The following is a 17,936-nucleotide window of genomic DNA, read 5'->3' as shown; positions in this document are numbered from 1 at the left end:
AGAGTTGTGTTCACCAGTTAATTGAGAGTAATTGGTGCAATATCTTTCAACTATACTATATTTGCAAAACAATAATTTAGATGCACGAGTGTGTAAAGAATGTTAAAGCATGTTGCAAAGTACAACATTGTACGTTATGACCACAATTCTTTCTGAGGAATGAGTAAGAAAGACACACATTGCACACATGTCAAGACCATTAAAACGAACATGTACAACCACGTCAGTTGCCAGTATTAATTTCCTATTACTGTATCATAATGGCTCTGAATATGAATGTCCTTAGAAAGCAAATTAAAGCAGACTATGAATACAGTGCAACGTGTGCTTTTACTTGCCACTAAAACCAATGGCCAGTTTACTACTAGAATTAGAGACAAGATAAGGAAAGAAATATCTTTTACTTGCATATCACCTTTTGTTAAAATTGAAAGCAAAAATGATTTTTTTTTCCGACACAACTTATGCTTTTTATTATTATAAAAATATTTTCAGTAATTTGTGAATGTAGATAAGGGTAATTGATGGATCTTATTTATCGCTTAACAGGTATCCCTAATTTGGACTTGAGCATACAACAGTCCGACATGTTGCATGAAAATGACGTAAAATAGTTTTCGTTAATCTCTCGGCATAAAATAATACTGCAGTGACCTTCCACTGAAAGTCCATTTTCAGCATCGATGTCACCAATTTTATGTAATTTTGTACTGAAATTTAGTTTTTACATTTTTTATGCTGGCAGCCCCCAGTGTCAGTACCATAATTTATAGTATGTATATCATATTTTTACAGCAATAAAAATTAGAAAAATTTTTGAACAATAAACTATTGATGCCACTCAATTATTGAAAGATGTCCAAAGCAAAAACCTCCCTTTCCACACCCAATCTAAAAAAATTTTGGGGGAAAATTTAATGAGAAATTACAGTAGTGTAATGGAGCTATATAAAAAAAAATTGGTTGTCCGTAAAGTCGGTTTACAGATGATAGTTTAACGTGACATAACAAAACATTGATGAAATGATTGATCCAGAAGAAAAGGAAATATCATTCAGCCTGAGACTGAGCCGTAATAGGTTTTTGCAACCAAACCATTTAGGCATTAAAAATATATTCTTTGAGGAAGAATTTTGTTTTAATTTTTCTATCTTTTGTATGATAAAATCTACCTCTGCATACTTTTATGAATAAAATTGAATCATTTTTATTGAATTATCACTATTTTGTATGGATACAAAGGAGTGAAATGAAATGTACAATTTAATTAATAAATATACTTTTATTTTCATTCATTAATTCAAATATATTGATTACTTTTGAAATGTTGCGTGCGCCGTATTTATTTTTACAAGTAAAAAAAAAATTGCGGCTGATGGGATTCGAACCGGCAACCTTTGGAATGGAAGTTAGCTAAGTTGACCGCACGCCCACGAGGCCATAGTAAAAAAAAATTAATTTTAGCTTTTAGATATAGGTAGGGGAATAATATTATTTCGTTTTTATAACAGTTACGCATCCCAAATACACCAAACTGATTTATAATTTGTTACAACATTTTTTAAAACATTGTGCAAAAGATCCCAGGTGTAATTTGAATTATTTTGTGTAACTGTAAAACACCACTGTTGGTTCAAAACGTATTTGAATATTCAACATTACTTTTAAATAACCGTACCGATTGTGCTGAAAATCGGTGGACGATCGTTAAATTACATAATATTAATAATTCAAACGACGAAAATATGATTGAAAAGTCAAATCGATGATTGTTCCAATCGAGTGGAAGAGATGCCACGCATGCGTAAAACGAGCATGAAGAGAGATGCCACGCATGCGTAAAACGAGCATGAAGAGAGATGCCACGCATGCGTACAATGAGCAAACAGGACACATCCGTAGCGGGACACTTTTTCGTGCGTGCAGCCGGCGTTCATCGATTTATTAGACGTCACGTCAAATAAAAATTATTTAGGTTTGCATTCTTGCTATTAAGAATCTAGGACTTTACAGGCAGAAGACAAAATGATTTTTTTTTGTCCACTATGCCTTCAACATAATTCATAACAAGTAGCAACTTTAAGCTCTTCAAACTTTCATAAATAATTTTTTATGGAAAATAAATTCTGATCTGAGCAGCATGTCAAACCAGATATTAATTTTACATTACTAGATACTTCGCAGTTTATAACAACTTGCTACAGAGTAGGACTTGAAATTTATCAGAGGATACTCCTAAATCACTGATTATTTGCAATGCTGCTTATGAGTGGAAAAGTTACACAATAACTGACCATATAGCTCTTCTGTGGTTTGCAATTTTAAAAATGAAAATGAAGTTCATAGGTAAAGTCCCAGTTGTATATTTACATCTTAACATTTTATTGCCAGTACAAAACACTGCATAGTTTAATGAACAAATCTTACAATAAAGAATTTTTCTTAAATAAATACATTTCTTAAGAATAAGGTTCGCCTGAAAATTTAACCTTTTGGACATTGAATCAGATAACTACTAAAGTTCTGTCACACAGTTTATTGGTATCGCAGTCTTAAAACTCAACTTCTATGAATATTTCATTTCATGTCTAAGTTCTAAACTGATCTGTTACCTTGAAAAGTTAGTTATGCTATTAATAAGAACTTAGAAGTTTTTACAAAAAGCATATACTATTCAGTAAATGTATAAATAATATATACTTAAGTAAAATTATACTTAGCTACCGGTTAGATTACATTATAGCATATTCACTTGTGTGGGTATATAACAACACAGTATAAACACTGCATTTTGTTCAGAGATTTACATACACAAAAAATTGCTACAATCTGGAGAGAGATTAAACTTATGACTTGCAACATCATATTAACAAGAAACCAGAAATTAAAGCAAAATAAAAAATTGTTTTATCAAAATTAAGAGATGGTAGGATGTATTATTCCTTTAGGCTAATATTATTTTAAAATTGCAACATAAAATGTCAGAATGTTGCTGAAAATAGTTTATTTGAATTCTCATATTACTTGAAAACTTTTCAAAGCAAATTTAAACATTAGTGATGTATTTAAACCAAATTCATCCTTAATGGGTCCTATTAACCCCTCTATAGATTTTAATTACATTTCACATAAATAGCATAAGTGGCTGCCGACATAGAAAATTAATTTACATCCTCATTTTTTTTGTCAGACAATCTACCTATAAAAATATCATTATGAAAATAAATACAATGTACATCAAAACAAATGATTCACTTTGACAGATAACACACATCACATGTACTACCAACAAACCACTTAAATGGTAGAAGTTCAACACAGTTTGCAAAACTTGAACCTTCTGCTACTTCAGCCATCTTTAAATAATTTATAACAACTGCTATTGCACTCTTATCTCTTGCACTTGTGCAGAATGACCCTTTTCAAGGCCGCTGCAGCATCTTGGAACACACTTAAATTACTGACCATCAAAATGAAAAACCATTTCCACACAAAAACTGCTGATACAACTAGAATGTAATATTTTAACTGGTATGATATAGAGATTTATTTTAAAATTATTTATAGCTATTATTTATTCTTACAATTTACACTAATATCACCTGCAGCATAAATGTATGAGATTTTTTTCTGTTGTACTACTGTATAAGGGAAAATTAAACCTGGTTAAAAAACATTTATAAACTGCCAATTGAACAATCTTGCACTTTTCATAACAAAAACTACTTATTTCTATCTAGTCTCATTTCACGGTGCTGCTTGCAAAACTAGTTCACAGAGATAGTGTGAACTCTGTATTGAAAAGACTGTATAATGTATGGAGACCCTCTGATAGTAAAAAAGACTGCATGTATAGACTTATCTGCAAAATGTTTTTTCTCCATACTAATGTACAGTAAAGTTACTATAATACAAACTATCAAGACCAATTCTACACATAACACAATAATAATGCCTGCCTGATCAACATACTGAAGACAAAACAAATATACAAAAAAAATATTACATTTGAGAAATGTGTAGTGCCACAAAAAATATTACATTTACACACAATTTAGTGACAGTTACGAATAGTTAAAACCCAATAAAAATTGGGTTTACGATTGAAATGAAATGAATCCACTATTACTCACAATCGCTCATGATACATACATTATCACCAACCATAAAATATTGTGTGATGATATAACTTACAATTAAATTCCAGGAATGGAAAAATTAACTTAAAATGACTAAAATTAACACAAAATTTATATGTACACAAACATTTTCAAAATACAGGTTCCAATACAAGGGCGAGAACAATGGTAATATCAAATGGCGTGAACACGGACCATATCGAAACCACAGTTCCTCACCGAGAGAACATTGTCCAAGCGTGCATTACGCATTCCTTATCTTCCCTGGAACGTAGTTCTTGTCAATGACTGGCTCCTGCAGGAACATGTGTAAACATCTCTCATTCTGCGCCAATGGGTGACCAGCAATCCTGCAAGGCCAACCAGTCAAGTAAACACACTCATTTTTACCAATTTTAGTTTCACATTCCTGTCAGTACTCAAGTAAGTCCGAGACTTATTAAAATCATCTGGAACAAACTCTTTTTCACAAAAAAAAAAATATTAAAAAAAAAAAAACAGTTCTGTACATAGCTGAACCATGGTTAAAGTGTGTCTAAAGTACTAACTGACTGATACAAATATAATATACCCCATCTCCCAGAACACAGAAAAAATACTTAACAGAAGCAAGTATTAAACAAGTTATTATTCATGATATAAATTGCACAAAAGAAACTGAAAACATGTAGGAGTATGGAATTTTCTTAAATTCAAATCTTAACCAAACTATATTGTCAGCAAGTGTTAAATTTTAGAACTCAAGCTTCGAGTTGACTAACAAAATGTCAAATTTCTAATAAATTTTGAAAACAATGAAATAAATTTTTTTTTAAATATCACAAATGGGGAATATTGAAAAGTTGTCAATTAACTATGTAATTAAAATCTGTTAAATAAAAAGGATGTACAAAAATAAGAGTAGTGTATGTATTTACATGTAGTAAGCCTCGATTTTGATGATTGGCCTAGTACAAATAACCCACAAATATCATCAACAATTGGAAATTTCAAAAACTTACTTATTTACAAACACTTCTAAACCTTTACGCCTGTCTTCAATAAAATCCTCTTCAAAGATCCCATCATCTCCTCGAAAAGGCATTTGTCGCTTCCAGGCTTTTCCAGGTAGAGATGGGACAACAATCTTAAACATACAACATTAAGATGATCAGACTATATATATACACACACACATATACATACATATATGACAAAAAAAATTTTGTAACTACTTTTTGTAGTCATGTATTCCTGCTTACAAGCACACCTTTTTTTCAAGCAGGCAAATGTATGCACCAAAATATATAAACATATTGTAACTAAATGCATCTAGAGCCAGACATATCCTGAAGGTTAAAGGTTGGTTCACAGCAAAAACTAAAGAAGTCTTTTACTAAACAGACATAGCATGGTGTCTACCAAACAGAGTTTTTAAATTCCTGGCTTTATCCTAGTTTCCCCTGATAATTTCTTTTAGTTTTCCTAGTTATTTGTAAGACAGAAGTTAGGCCTGTAACAGACTAGCATATAAAACAACGGCTAACATGTGGCGGTCGACCCACTGAGACATGAAAACACACGGGCAGAGACAAGATGCTGCAGTGTGAACTCGACATGCAGAAGGCTGTGTGGACTACACGAGCTAGTCGCGAGATGGATGCTGTCCAGTGTCCGAGCCTTGAGAAAAATGAGGAAGAGAAAAGCCTTAATCGAAGGTCTGTGCATCCAACCCAGATCATTTTATTAAAACTTTGGTCACCATACTTTCACCATGATACATTGTGCACTGAACATAGCAATTATTATGAAACTTGCACATCCAATGAGTGTAATGTAAAGTCATAGTTACAACTTCAATAGGAAGAAGCCAACATGGTTACTCATAGTTTTGCATTCGATATTTGTAAAAATTCATTTATTAATTTGTGATATTCTATTTGTTACGATATTCTGTTTTGAATTATTTTAAAGATAAAGTAAATGTTTTATGTATATTTACACATGCTATGAAGCTCCAGTGGTCATTTATTTGAATTCAAATGCCCCCTCACCCTGTGAAATAAGTCCTAGTGATGCCTATGACTATAGCTTATTTAAGAGTCGCATGTAACAGCTCGTTGCGGTCACCTCCGTCCGACCCATTGACAACGCTGCCACACGCAGGTAAAGCGCTCGTTTACATAGCACCATGTGAGGTGTTTCCAGCGTGGAACCCACCAGTGTCGTCTGCCAGGTATTAGATGCTTGTCTATTAGGGGCCTTAGACCCCTAGTGACATATGCTAAGTTCAGCCTTATCCAGTCACCAAAAACAAATAAGTAATCAAAATTAGTTCAGAGAATTTAAAGAAACATGTTTTAAAGTGCATAGCACTTCAACCTTTGAGAAACTACCCCGCCAATTACGATGTGTGGCATCACCAGTTCCAAGCAATTGTCACAGGCGGCCAAGATTAGAATTGCTTCTCAGAGGGTCAGCATATGAGCAAGGAAATAGAGCCCAATTTTTCGTCATAAAGCCTGCCACTTTTACACAACAATCCTAACTCGGCGAGAATGTATAGAAAAAGTGTGTATACATTACTCAATAATATTTCAGAGTTCTGAGATTCTGGGCTCTTCATGCAACCAGACAATTGCTCACTGTTGCTAAGAATAATTGCCACCAATGAGTATCCTACATGTAATAACGGTAAGCAGCGATTACACTACGCTGCAGATACTATATTGTGCACAGGCTGTATTCCCGCACATTCCCAGGTAGGTTTTTTTTGTCCGCCACTTGCCAAGGGGACTGGGGAAAAAAAAAGTTCTCTCTCGTGAGGAGGTAGAAACGTAAATGAATGCCGAGGGAAATATGAGGTACAGGTTGCACAAAACAACAAAATGTCAGAGCTGATACACACCTTCGTGTATCATCGCATGTCACGCTACATTTCATTACAGAACACAAATTTTTATTATGATTTTTCTTTGTTAAGCCAATGTAGAATGTATTCAGTGTGGAAAAATTTACGAAAGGCAAAATATTAAGCATGGTATAATAACAACAAAACTATAAAATTGTCCTTGCATGAAAATATGTACATTTATTTATGATTATCTGGAGCTATGAAAATTTTGAATGATAAATCTGCATTGGATGTAACCAAAGTGATACCTTTCATTTTAAATCAACATCTAAGTACAGGTTTCAAAAGATAAGATTTGTTATGTCAATCATTCATGAGCCACAAGCATCACTGGTACCCCGAAAATTATTATTTTTATTAATATAAAAGGCAAAACCAGAACAACTTATTATGATCATTCACACTACTAATCCAATGCACTTACCTCAAAAAAAAATTTGTGTTTACTTTAATTCTGATAGTTACACAAAAAACTGATACCTAAAAACCCTGTTACGATTCCTTATAGTTCCCGGAAATAGGGTCATAATAAACACTGTGAACATACTGACTCATTTCCAACCCTATACATCAAAATGTGCCATTTTTCACACTAGGTAAGTCAGTGTTCAGTCATCTCTGGCATGAAGTCAACAAGGTTTCTCAATCAAATATAAACCTAGCATAAACATGGTGAAATGTGCGGTACAACATAATCTTTTAACAAGTGCTAAGTCCATCTGCTACAGATTTCATAAGGATAACGAAATGAATTTTCCATAAAATGTTAGACATGGGCAATAACTATGTACCTACTACTCCAGGAAGGTCAAGAAGATTAAGTGCCGTGACATCGCTTTGTTTTTGTCAACGTGAGCAGTGCAAGAGAGAGAATGTTACAAAGAGTGTACGCTGTGCAGTGTGCCTAGCATGTGAGTTTTTTCCCTTGTGATACCTTTTTTGTCAACCCAAGGGAAAAGATAATTATGCATCTGGATATTTTTCTGTTGCATTGCAGCCTATGTTTTGCACAGTCGTGCTTCTGTGTTTCCAGCAACATACATTCGCAAACAATGATGTTTACTGTTGGCCTGGTGGCATGTAATGGGGAGGAGAGGATAAGTGGCCAAGTCTCACACAATGTAAAGACTACAGCATTACCAATGTAACTAAACAGTCTCGTAATTTTTTTCTCGCTAACGTCAAATCCCCACCATTTCCACGGTACTGTAGACACCCTGCGTATGTATTGCGATGGTGCTGTTTATGCATGGTGTCCACACAAATCTTTCGAAAAATCTCACTGACTTATCCATGACTTCCCACTTTACACTCAACATTACATTCTTCCCAAATGAATTTTTAGAAATAGTTTGCAATTTTTGAAAGAAAGACAATCGAGCTTTCATATCCCTATAGCTTTACTAGTTCAAACAGAACCTTGCATACCTACGCCATTTTATAGTGTGTATTACTACGCACTAAAACACCATCCCATCTGGGGAAAAAATGTGTTGATAGGATAGGGAACACAACATTTTCACCTCAAAATACTATCATTGAGGGATTTCCATGACTTTTCCAGGTTTAGTAAAACCCTGACTTTCCAGAATGAGGACACCTTGTTACAGGAAACACATTTCACAACATTTGTACAAATATAATAAACAGAGAAGTTGTTAAATGCAATTGTTTCAACCATGACACAACATGGCAGGCAATGATGCAAGCACTAATGATAAAATAAAAAAAAGGCAAAGGAAAACAGAGTTCCCAAATTATAAAACAATCAAATATGAACAATTTATTTATTACTTGCTTTAACTTGAAGTTGTTTTAATTTCTACATCTATGTAGAAAAATTCACTTCACACACAGACAAGACAACTATAACTTTAACTTCGTTAAAAAAAGTTAAAGCTTTCAGTATATATAAAATAACAAAATTAACATGGCATACTTCAGTTTGGTTGATTCCTGTTTAAGAAGCTAGTGACATACCACATTTGAACATTATTACATCAGAACACATACAGTGCACAGCCACAAAGTAACTTACTACTAATTAAAAATATTGTGCAAGGCATGTTAATTTTGTTTTGGTATTTCCCTTAATGCTATCGCTAATCCAGCACAGCAGTGGTTCTAAATGTGCTGAATTAAATAAGAGTTTTTACCATAGCAGGCAACATGCCATCAAAAGTTTTCAAGGCATTGTACAACTTATAAATAAAGCTGAAATACCAAACTTGCAGTAGATGAAAAAAACTTATGATTAATGTTTAAATTAGTGAGCAGTCCAACTCATGTCTGACGGTTGAATTGTCTGTTTTAAATACAAAAACATTAACAGTAGTTAAATACTTGGTAAATATGTAGTGTACGGATTAGCGCCAAAAAAATTGTACAAATCTGAAATAACTTTCATTATATTCTCTTTTACGTCCTCTTTTCATAACCGCCTGCGGAGATAAGAAATTCCAATTACTTTTGGAGATATCGCAGTTCTTATTTTGCAATACAAGACCCATGTAATCATTCAACCGTCACATTTTATATTTTGCCGTGTGCGCATGAATGCCTAAATAACAGAAATTTTCCATTAGGTAAGGTTAGTTACATTATAAATACTTCAAATCAAACGGAAATTAAAAAATAATATCACTTTATTTTACTTGTTGTATAGTTTTAAGTATTTATAATGTAACTGACCTGAACTAACAAAACGGGACAAAGGTAGAATAGGTCAGGTCAGCTACATTATAAATACTTTCAAACTGAACGGACATTAAAAATAATAAAATTAATTTTAATGGTTATTTAGTTTTAAAGTATTTATAATGTAGCTGACATAACCTAACAAACCGGAACAAAGGATTAACAGTAGGAACAAACGTAATTTTTTAAGCATAAAAATTTGAAACGTTAAAAACTATCCTAAGTTGGAGGCGGCCTATTGGTTCATTTGAATATTGGCCTATCACGAACTATCACGTGACAACATTATCCAATAAAAAAAAAAATTGATACTCGTAAACAAATTATATTGTGAAAGTCGTGTGAATGTGCAGGTATAGTGATTAAAATTTAAAAATTCGATATCTCCAAAAGTAATTGGAATTTCTTATCTCCGCAGGCTGTAATGAAAAGAGGACGTGAAAGAGCATATAATAAAAGTGATTTCAGATTTTTATAAAAATTTTTTTACAATAATATAATTTAAAAATTTGATATCTCCAAAAGTAATTGGAATTTCTTATCTCCGCAGGCGGTTATGAAAAGAGGACGTAAAAGAGCATATAATGAAAGTTATTTCAAATTTGTACGATTTTTTTTGGCGCTAATCTGTACACTACATATTTACCAAATACTTAAGTTATTTTAGTTAACACAACTCCTTGCTCATCAAAAAATATTAAAAAAATAATAATTCCTGTTAAACTGAAATCAATTTGCTTAAAATTCCAGTTCCAATGATTTAATTCCCTGACTTCGTGGGATTTTTAAAGTCTGGAAACACCCCAGACAAACTACACACTGGAACAATAATAGTTGTCCCACCTTTTGTTGGTGGCAATGATAAATTTTTTAGGATTGGGGGGAAATATAGCTCTCTGCATATGCCCCCACCCACCCTGCTTGGTTAGCTACTAATGAGGATAGCATCACTGCTCTTTGTAAATGAATAAACGTTACTGCCAACAGGAAAAACTGTACCTTGCTGTCTCTTTCCAGCTCATTCCTCAGCCATTCAAAATCACTATATCTCCGTCGCACACTGGACTCTTTCACCTTGAAAACAGGGAGATTCGTCTGCAATCAACACAAACAGCACACACAGAATTAGTCAAAACATGACAAACACAAAAGAAAATTATCAGTATCAATTCAAAAGGTCAGGATAAACATTCTAATTGAGATACTGAGAAACAGTTGGAGGGGGATGGAAACAACCATCATATGGCCAAAAAAAAAAAAATGGAATGTTCAATCAAGTGACATAACTTACGATATTTAATGGTTTCTGAAAAAGGGAGGTGCGAAAACTCACTACAAATACATATGTTTTAGGAATATGAATTCTGTTTGGTGTAACAGTTACCTGGACTCGAGCATGGCGGTGGCCAAGTTACCGCACAAACGTAAAATGGTTAATTACATGTGAAGTTCTTGAAAATATTTGACAGAATCATTAAACAAAGAAACTGAATAAATCCCATTTTGAACGTTCCCCCCCTGACCCTTTTTTTAGAGTGGTGTCCCTACAGTTGACAATTGCATTATGAAGTATTCAAAATTACAATTAATTTGAAATTTCGGTAAATATGTAGAGTCGCGGTATATGCGGAAAAAAAAATGCTAAAAATCCGAAAATACTTTTATTCTATGGTCTTTCACTTCCTCTTTTCAAATCAACCGGCGGAGATAAGAAATTCCAAATACTTTAGGAGATATCAAATTTTTTAATTTTCATCACAATACCTGCGTATTCATGCTGCGATCACCATTGTTTCTGGTTTACGAGTGTTTCTTATTGGACAATTTTGTCACGTGACAGTTCCGTAATTGGCCAGTATTCAAATGAACCAATACGTGATTATTTATTTATTTATTAATGTTCCATCGGAGGTATCGCGACGTAGGTGAATGACTACATCATTTCCTTCTAATGGCAAAGGAAATGTACCCGCCTCCAACTTAGGTGGGTTTTTAATGTTTCCAATTTTAAAGTCTTATTTTTTATTTGGAGATTGTTGCGCAAGAAATAAGTAACAAAAAAAATTTACGTGAGTTGTTAATGTTTATCATTTGTCCGGGTTTGTTAGGTCAGGTCAGTTACATTATAAATAATTTAAAACTAAAGAACCATTGAAATTAAATCATATTATTTTTAATGTACGCTTAGTTTGAAAGTATTCATAATGTAACTGACCTGACCTAATTGACCATTTTATTTATTACGCATTCACGAACACACGGCAAAATAACAAAAATGTCGATGGCCGAATGGTTGTACAGGTGTTGTATTGCAAAATTAAAAAAATTGATATATCCTAAAGTATTTGGAATTTCTTATGTCTGCTGGTTTTAATGAAAAGAGGAAGTGAAAGAGCATATAATAAAAGTAATTTCAGATTTTTAGAATTTTTTTTTGCAAATACCGCTACTCTACATGTTCAAAATTAAAAAATTCAATATCTCCTAAAGTATTTGGAATTTCTTATCTCCGCCAGTTGATTTGAAAAGAGGAAGTGAAAGAGCATAGAATAAAAGTATTTTCGGATTTTTAGCATTTTTTTTCGCATATACCGCTACTCTAAATATTTACCGAAATTTCATTTTATTTCCACAATTACATACACCTCTACAATAAATTGCCTACCATGTACGGTGCTACCCACACTGATTAAATGGCCGGTTTCGAGAAAATACTTCGGAAATATCCGTAGATAAAAAAAATTTCTACTTGCTAATAGCTTAAAAACTTCTAAAAGGTATTTTTACTGATGAAACCTAACTTTACTACTCCCATATTTACATACATTGCTCCATTTTATGGCGCTAACAAATGATGTGTCACAACACATATTTAAAGGTTCAACCAAAAAATTTTAGTAAAGCAAATGTCTGGAAGACGATGCAAATGTGTGAAATTATTATTTATGGTCTACACTAGAAAAAAAGAATACTACCGATAATTCCACTCCTAAAGCAAATTACAGGTTCACATCTACATAACCGGCCGAGTTTAACAACACGAAAAAATTGTGCATTACTAAACTACACGTACGATTACATAAAAATATTAGTTCACTTCGTGAACAGGTCAAATCAACAAAAACTACAAGTGCGTTATCAATAAGCACACGTGACCAGCTAATCACTTCCAGATAATTCCCTTCATGACATTTCACAACTGTCTAAACGTACCCTCATTCGAACTTCGTAATCCGTGTATCTCTTCTTGCCAACACCATGAGTAATTGGATTAATAACATCTATTTCTAAAAAATTCGCTGGGACAGCGTATGCATCATCCAAAGTTTGTTTTTTAACATTCAGCCTTCTTGTAGCATCCACTGTAGTATCCGCCATGTTTACTGCAACACCTACTTCCCCACTCGATTTTTTTAAACAGATCTGCGATCAGCCAAACGCATACGCAAGTGGACAGTTTTTCATGCCACTTTTAAGCTGCTTATCGTTTTTCATTTGTTTTAATTTATACATAGAGAAATAAAGAGAAAAAAAATATTAACTTATTAAGAACGATTTATAAAGCTATATTCAGAATATATTTTCAGTTTATAAAACCATCTGAATGCTGATAATCAGCCTGAATTTTGAGATGAGCAAAGACAACCAGCATAATACAAATAGTTTACTTTTTACCCATAAGTGTGTTATGAGGAGGGTAAACAGTGGAAAGGGATTGCGCAAATCGATATGGGGGAATAGTTTAAAGTAAGAAAAACGAAATACAGAAAATAATAACATAACGGACGGGTAATAAAACGATTGGCATGAATGGAATTGGGAATTGAATGTTAAACCAATCCAATGGCATGAACTTCGATGTTCAACCACTTTCGTACAAAGAGTTTCCAATGGGGAGGGGCGCAATCCTGTTGTCAAATAAAGGGTTTACAGGTTCACCCTCTACTAATTAGGGAAATAGCAATTATTTCACCTTCCAAGCAAGAAAACAACAAAGCGGTGTCCGAGCACACACTAATTTCAAACTGTTGGAGTTACTCTTTAATTGTGACCTTGATCAACACTCTACAATGCTTACACTTGATACTATTATACTTTATAACTGGGACATTCTTTTATGGAAATACTGTATAAAGAAAACCAAACCTTAAAGCTTCATGGTATCTCCTCTCTCCTAGCCAATCTGGGAGAATAAAGATCAACACAGTAAATAGTGGAATTATTGGCTTACTTCTCTCTCTCTCATTCTCCCTCTCTTTATACCCATCCACTAGCGACTCTTCGTGAGACCGTGGACATCCCTCTCTCCTACTTCTAACCTTTCCGCTAGCGATACTCCTTGCGAGACCGCAGGCACCCTCCTCCTTCTACCACCCATCCCCGAAGGCCCGTTCCACGCAAGCGCATCCTCGGTCAGCTGCACTGGGCCGAACGGTCCACTCCCGCCTCAGAGTGTGAGACTGCTCTACCCAAGAGCTGGTGCCGGGCAAACACCACGACTACCGAACAACCGAGCGATGTCCACCCCGTCTCCACATCTTCATCAGAGACGAGGCCGTGACAAAGTATTGAGCAGAGTGGGAGGGCGGGAGATATGAGGCAACGAGTTGCAAAGAGAAAGACTAGAAGTAGGAGGAAGAAGCCTGGGACAGTTGTTAAGGAGAGAAGAAGAACAGAAAGGTGGAAAAACTCGCTGTGTTGATAACAATAGGGGAAATGAATGTCTTGAATTAGGAGTGTGTGATGGCAAGGAGTTTGACTTAATTCAGGAGAAGAGTGTGGGGAAATTAGGTTTAATGCTTGCCACCAGGCTTATGACCAATTACAACAGTCTTCAAATTCCCAAAATATTTTTTTTATTGAATTAAATAAGTCAATGGTAATAATCACATATATTTTATTTGCCCAGCTATAGCATTTGCCAAAAGGATAACAACTGGGGGAAGGGGAGTGTATTTTGTATGTGTGATAAAGGGGTTCGTGTTAATGTTGTTCCTTCTGTGGCAACAAAGCCCGGTCCCCACCCCATCAGTACCAGCCCCTGCTGGTGGAACATCAAGTGGTGATGCCACACCCTAAAGAGAGTCTCTGTGTTCTGGATGTGAACTAGCCCGCAAGCCCTCAACTTAAACCAGTTGGCACCTTCAGCAACATGACGTCGTCCGACCGACGACCATCCCTAAGCCCGACCTGCACCCGCCAGTATACTCTCCCGCTAACGGAACGCACCCCTGGCCGTGGCCCACCCGAGTCGAGCGAGCCACCGAGCCGAACGGCCAAACCAGACATTATTATTATAAAGCACACTAAATCCGAGTGGACTAGAGACGAACCACACCCATTCCCCCTCAAACAATTAATTACGAATTTTGCGACCTTAAAGTCTCTTCCAGACGCAGTCATTTAGTTTTTAACGTAATGAGGTCAAGCTTGGCGCGGCAGGGGCCGACGCGCCACCGGACGCCATGCCAGTTCCGCAGTTCTACTCGACTCGCGGACCGGGACGGACCTACGTCCCACGGAGAGACCACAACCATTGTCTTCATCGCAAGTAACGTCCGGTAAATATAGTCATTTAGCATAAACCAAACCTTTTTCTATTCACCTCTCCGTGCGTGCCCGGTCCGTTTTTTACGGTTCAGGACCTAATCCGACCGCGTAAACGTAAAGACGTCCCGCACCACACCTGGTGCGCAGGGTCGCTCTTCAGCATACGGCACGGGCCGTCTCCCGCAAACCACAGAACTTTTCTTAAGGCCACGCGCCTTCGCGCTGACCACAAACCCGCAAGGAAATCTTCGCCAAGTTTAGTGGCGGTGCGTGTACCACCCCAGTGGGCACGGCACCAGCGTAGAAACAATAGCTTACGGGACTGGCCGACTCCAGTCGCCCACAAACTCTGTGTGCCACGTCATTTGTGCGCGCCTAATTTTCATTAAGTGTACTTGTTAACGTAACTTTGCGCCACGTCATTTGTGCGCGCCTAACTTTCATTAAGTGTACTTTGTTAAACGGGACTGGCCGACTCCAGTCGCCCACAAACTCTGTGTGCCACGTCATTTGTGCGCGCCTAATTTTCATTAAGTGTACTTTGTTGACGTAACTTTGCGCCACGTCATTTGTGCGCGCCTAATTTTCATTAAGTGTACTTGTTAACGTAACTTTGCGCCACGTCATTTGTGCGCGCCTAACTTTCATTAAGTGTACTTTGTTAACGTAACTTTGCGCCACGTCATTTGTGCGCGCCTAATTTTCATTAAGTGTACTTGTTAACGTAACTTTGCGCCACGTCATTTGTGCGCGCCTAATTTTCATTAAGTGTACTTGTTAACGTAACTTTGCGCCACGTCATTTGAGCGCGCCTAATTTTCATTAAGTGTACTTTGTTAATGTAACTTTGCGCCACGTCATCTGTGCGCGCCTCTCTTGCACCAAGTGTACTTGGCCTGCATACTGTTACCCGAGAAACCAGTGCCACGAAACATTGAACATGTACCGGCCTGCACCTCGCAACGGACAAGTAGCCCTCAGGGGCATGTCTGTGCTCAGTAATTGTATGGTGTGACGTCAATCCCTTGAATAAAGGCACGCCGCTACTACGGCAATCCCACGCATTCTTCTTTAACGTAAATTCCCAGGCAAGACCGCCGACGGTTCTAGCGGACCACGCTGGGGCAACGAACCACGAACCCTCATTGGTTAGACACCGAGCTAGCCTGGCGCCCTCCCGGAACATAAAACGTTAATCAGACCAGCCACCCCGCTAGAACTCCCGCCCGGACTCGAACACGAGACCGCGGACGACGGCAAACATAACATATTGACACCTTCTGCCTTCTGCCAAAGTGATGTTAAGGATGTGGAGTTGCTTTTGGGCGCCAACTAGCAATATTAACTACGTGCTAGTGCGTAGCCGAGACTCTTGACTCAGGGCGTGACGTCGCCACGTGGCCGGCAGGCAGTAAGGTTCGTTCCGACAGAGTTACCCCCGGCTGTTTTAGCCACCAGGGACGCTATGCTACGGGCGTTGTAACAGATACGCGGAGGCTCAATTTAAGTGTTTTATTATCAGGCACGCTATACATGCGCTGCATCGTGCAGCCGCGCTCTACAGGATACGTTTCTGATGGGCTTGTGCCGCGCTACACTTATGTTCCGTGCACACTTCACACCACTAACCTTAAACAGTATTTAAGTAACACTGGGGGTTCCGGTGATGAGCACGAATTAAGTAAGAGGTGAACTCAGGTCGACTAGCCGGACTGTCCTTGAGGCTCGGAGCTGATGGGTTGAAAACTCACGCAATTCCGGTAGAGATGGCAAGGGCGGAGGTCGAGAGGCTCCGTGGGCGACTCGCGACTAGTCTCCTTGGAGGGCGGTGATCAACTGGCGATGGCTGTGGCGTCCGCACGACTCCCCGGCCTCGCTCCCGCGAAAACGTGTCGTGTGCAAAAGTAATCCCGGGCCATGCACGCCGCCTGATCGCTCTAAAGTCCAGAATTACAAATAATATTTAAACATAGCCATTACTCAATTAACATTGTTTTTAAGAGCGCTGAAAGTTAATTACAAAGTCCAGATAATCAGGTCACCTCACAGTACCCCCATGGTCGACTATCGCGCGGGCGACAGTCGATTAGGCGGGGCAGCTTATGTTCGAGGTGTTGCACCACCCTGCACACAGGTGCGTTCACGTCGCACACGCTCGGGGCGAGGGGGCGAGGTGGCGACACTGCCATAGTGGTGTGTGCGGATTCGAGGAGCACTAACGGTTGGCGTCAATATCATTCATAAATGCTAGAAGGTGGTAGGACAACAATACAAATAGTGTTATTATGATCATCTCTTATATTTCGTCGACCAAACCATTCAGTGATCACATAATCAAATTAATATTACCCTGACACCACCTGTCAGTGCTCCTCTGGTTGCACAGGCCGTTGTGTGTCCTCAACACCTGATTAGGACGAGTGTAACGAACACAGCACCCACACGGGCCGGGGAGAGTCAGTTAGGGCAGTGCACCGAACGGCATGACGCTAGTCACGGCCAGCTGAGTTGTGCGACGCGCCGGGCCGGGTGTGGCAATGCGCCAGCAAAACATAGTGCACATGTAATTGTGATTCAGAGGAAAACTAAAACTTCTTATGTCTATAAAATCTATAAATCATTAATTCATGTTGATCCAGGTGCTTTTGTGTTACAAA

General features: G+C 37.1%; 1 protein-coding gene across 1 annotated transcript; it reads right to left on the bottom strand.

Moving 5' to 3' along the window:
• Window positions 1-2,347: 2,347 nt before the first annotated feature.
• Window positions 2,348-13,341, bottom strand: LOC134532745 (sorting nexin-12). The gene is made up of 4 exons (XM_063369558.1): window positions 12,943-13,341; window positions 10,729-10,824; window positions 5,141-5,265; window positions 2,348-4,489 (listed from the first exon to the last, which is right to left on the bottom strand). The coding sequence occupies exons 1-4, from the start codon at window positions 13,105-13,107 to the stop codon at window positions 4,384-4,386; spliced, it is 492 nt and encodes a 163-aa protein (XP_063225628.1). The 5' UTR covers window positions 13,108-13,341; the 3' UTR covers window positions 2,348-4,383.
• Window positions 13,342-17,936: the final 4,595 nt, after the last annotated feature.

The sequence above is a fragment of the Bacillus rossius genome, chromosome 6 (genome assembly GCF_032445375.1).
Source record: "Bacillus rossius redtenbacheri isolate Brsri chromosome 6, Brsri_v3, whole genome shotgun sequence".
NCBI lineage: Eukaryota > Metazoa > Arthropoda > Insecta > Phasmatodea > Bacillidae > Bacillus > Bacillus rossius.
Note: the sequence above shows the minus strand (reverse complement) of the source record. Positions and strands in the feature narration are given on the sequence as shown.

What these genes read in the sequence shown, in the direction of transcription:
- LOC134532745 (XM_063369558.1), bottom strand. Translation starts at nt 13,107, where the DNA reads ATGGCGGATACTACAGTGGATGCTACAAGAAGGCTGAATGTTAAAAAA. An exon ending in ATTACGAAGTTCGAATGAGG is followed by an intron (nt 10,825 to 12,942) that starts GTACGTTTAGAC and finishes TGTTGATTGCAG; the next exon opens with ACGAATCTCCCTGTTTTCAA. An exon ending in AGCTGGAAAGAGACAGCAAG is followed by an intron (nt 5,266 to 10,728) that starts GTACAGTTTTTC and finishes TGTATGTTTAAG; the next exon opens with ATTGTTGTCCCATCTCTACC.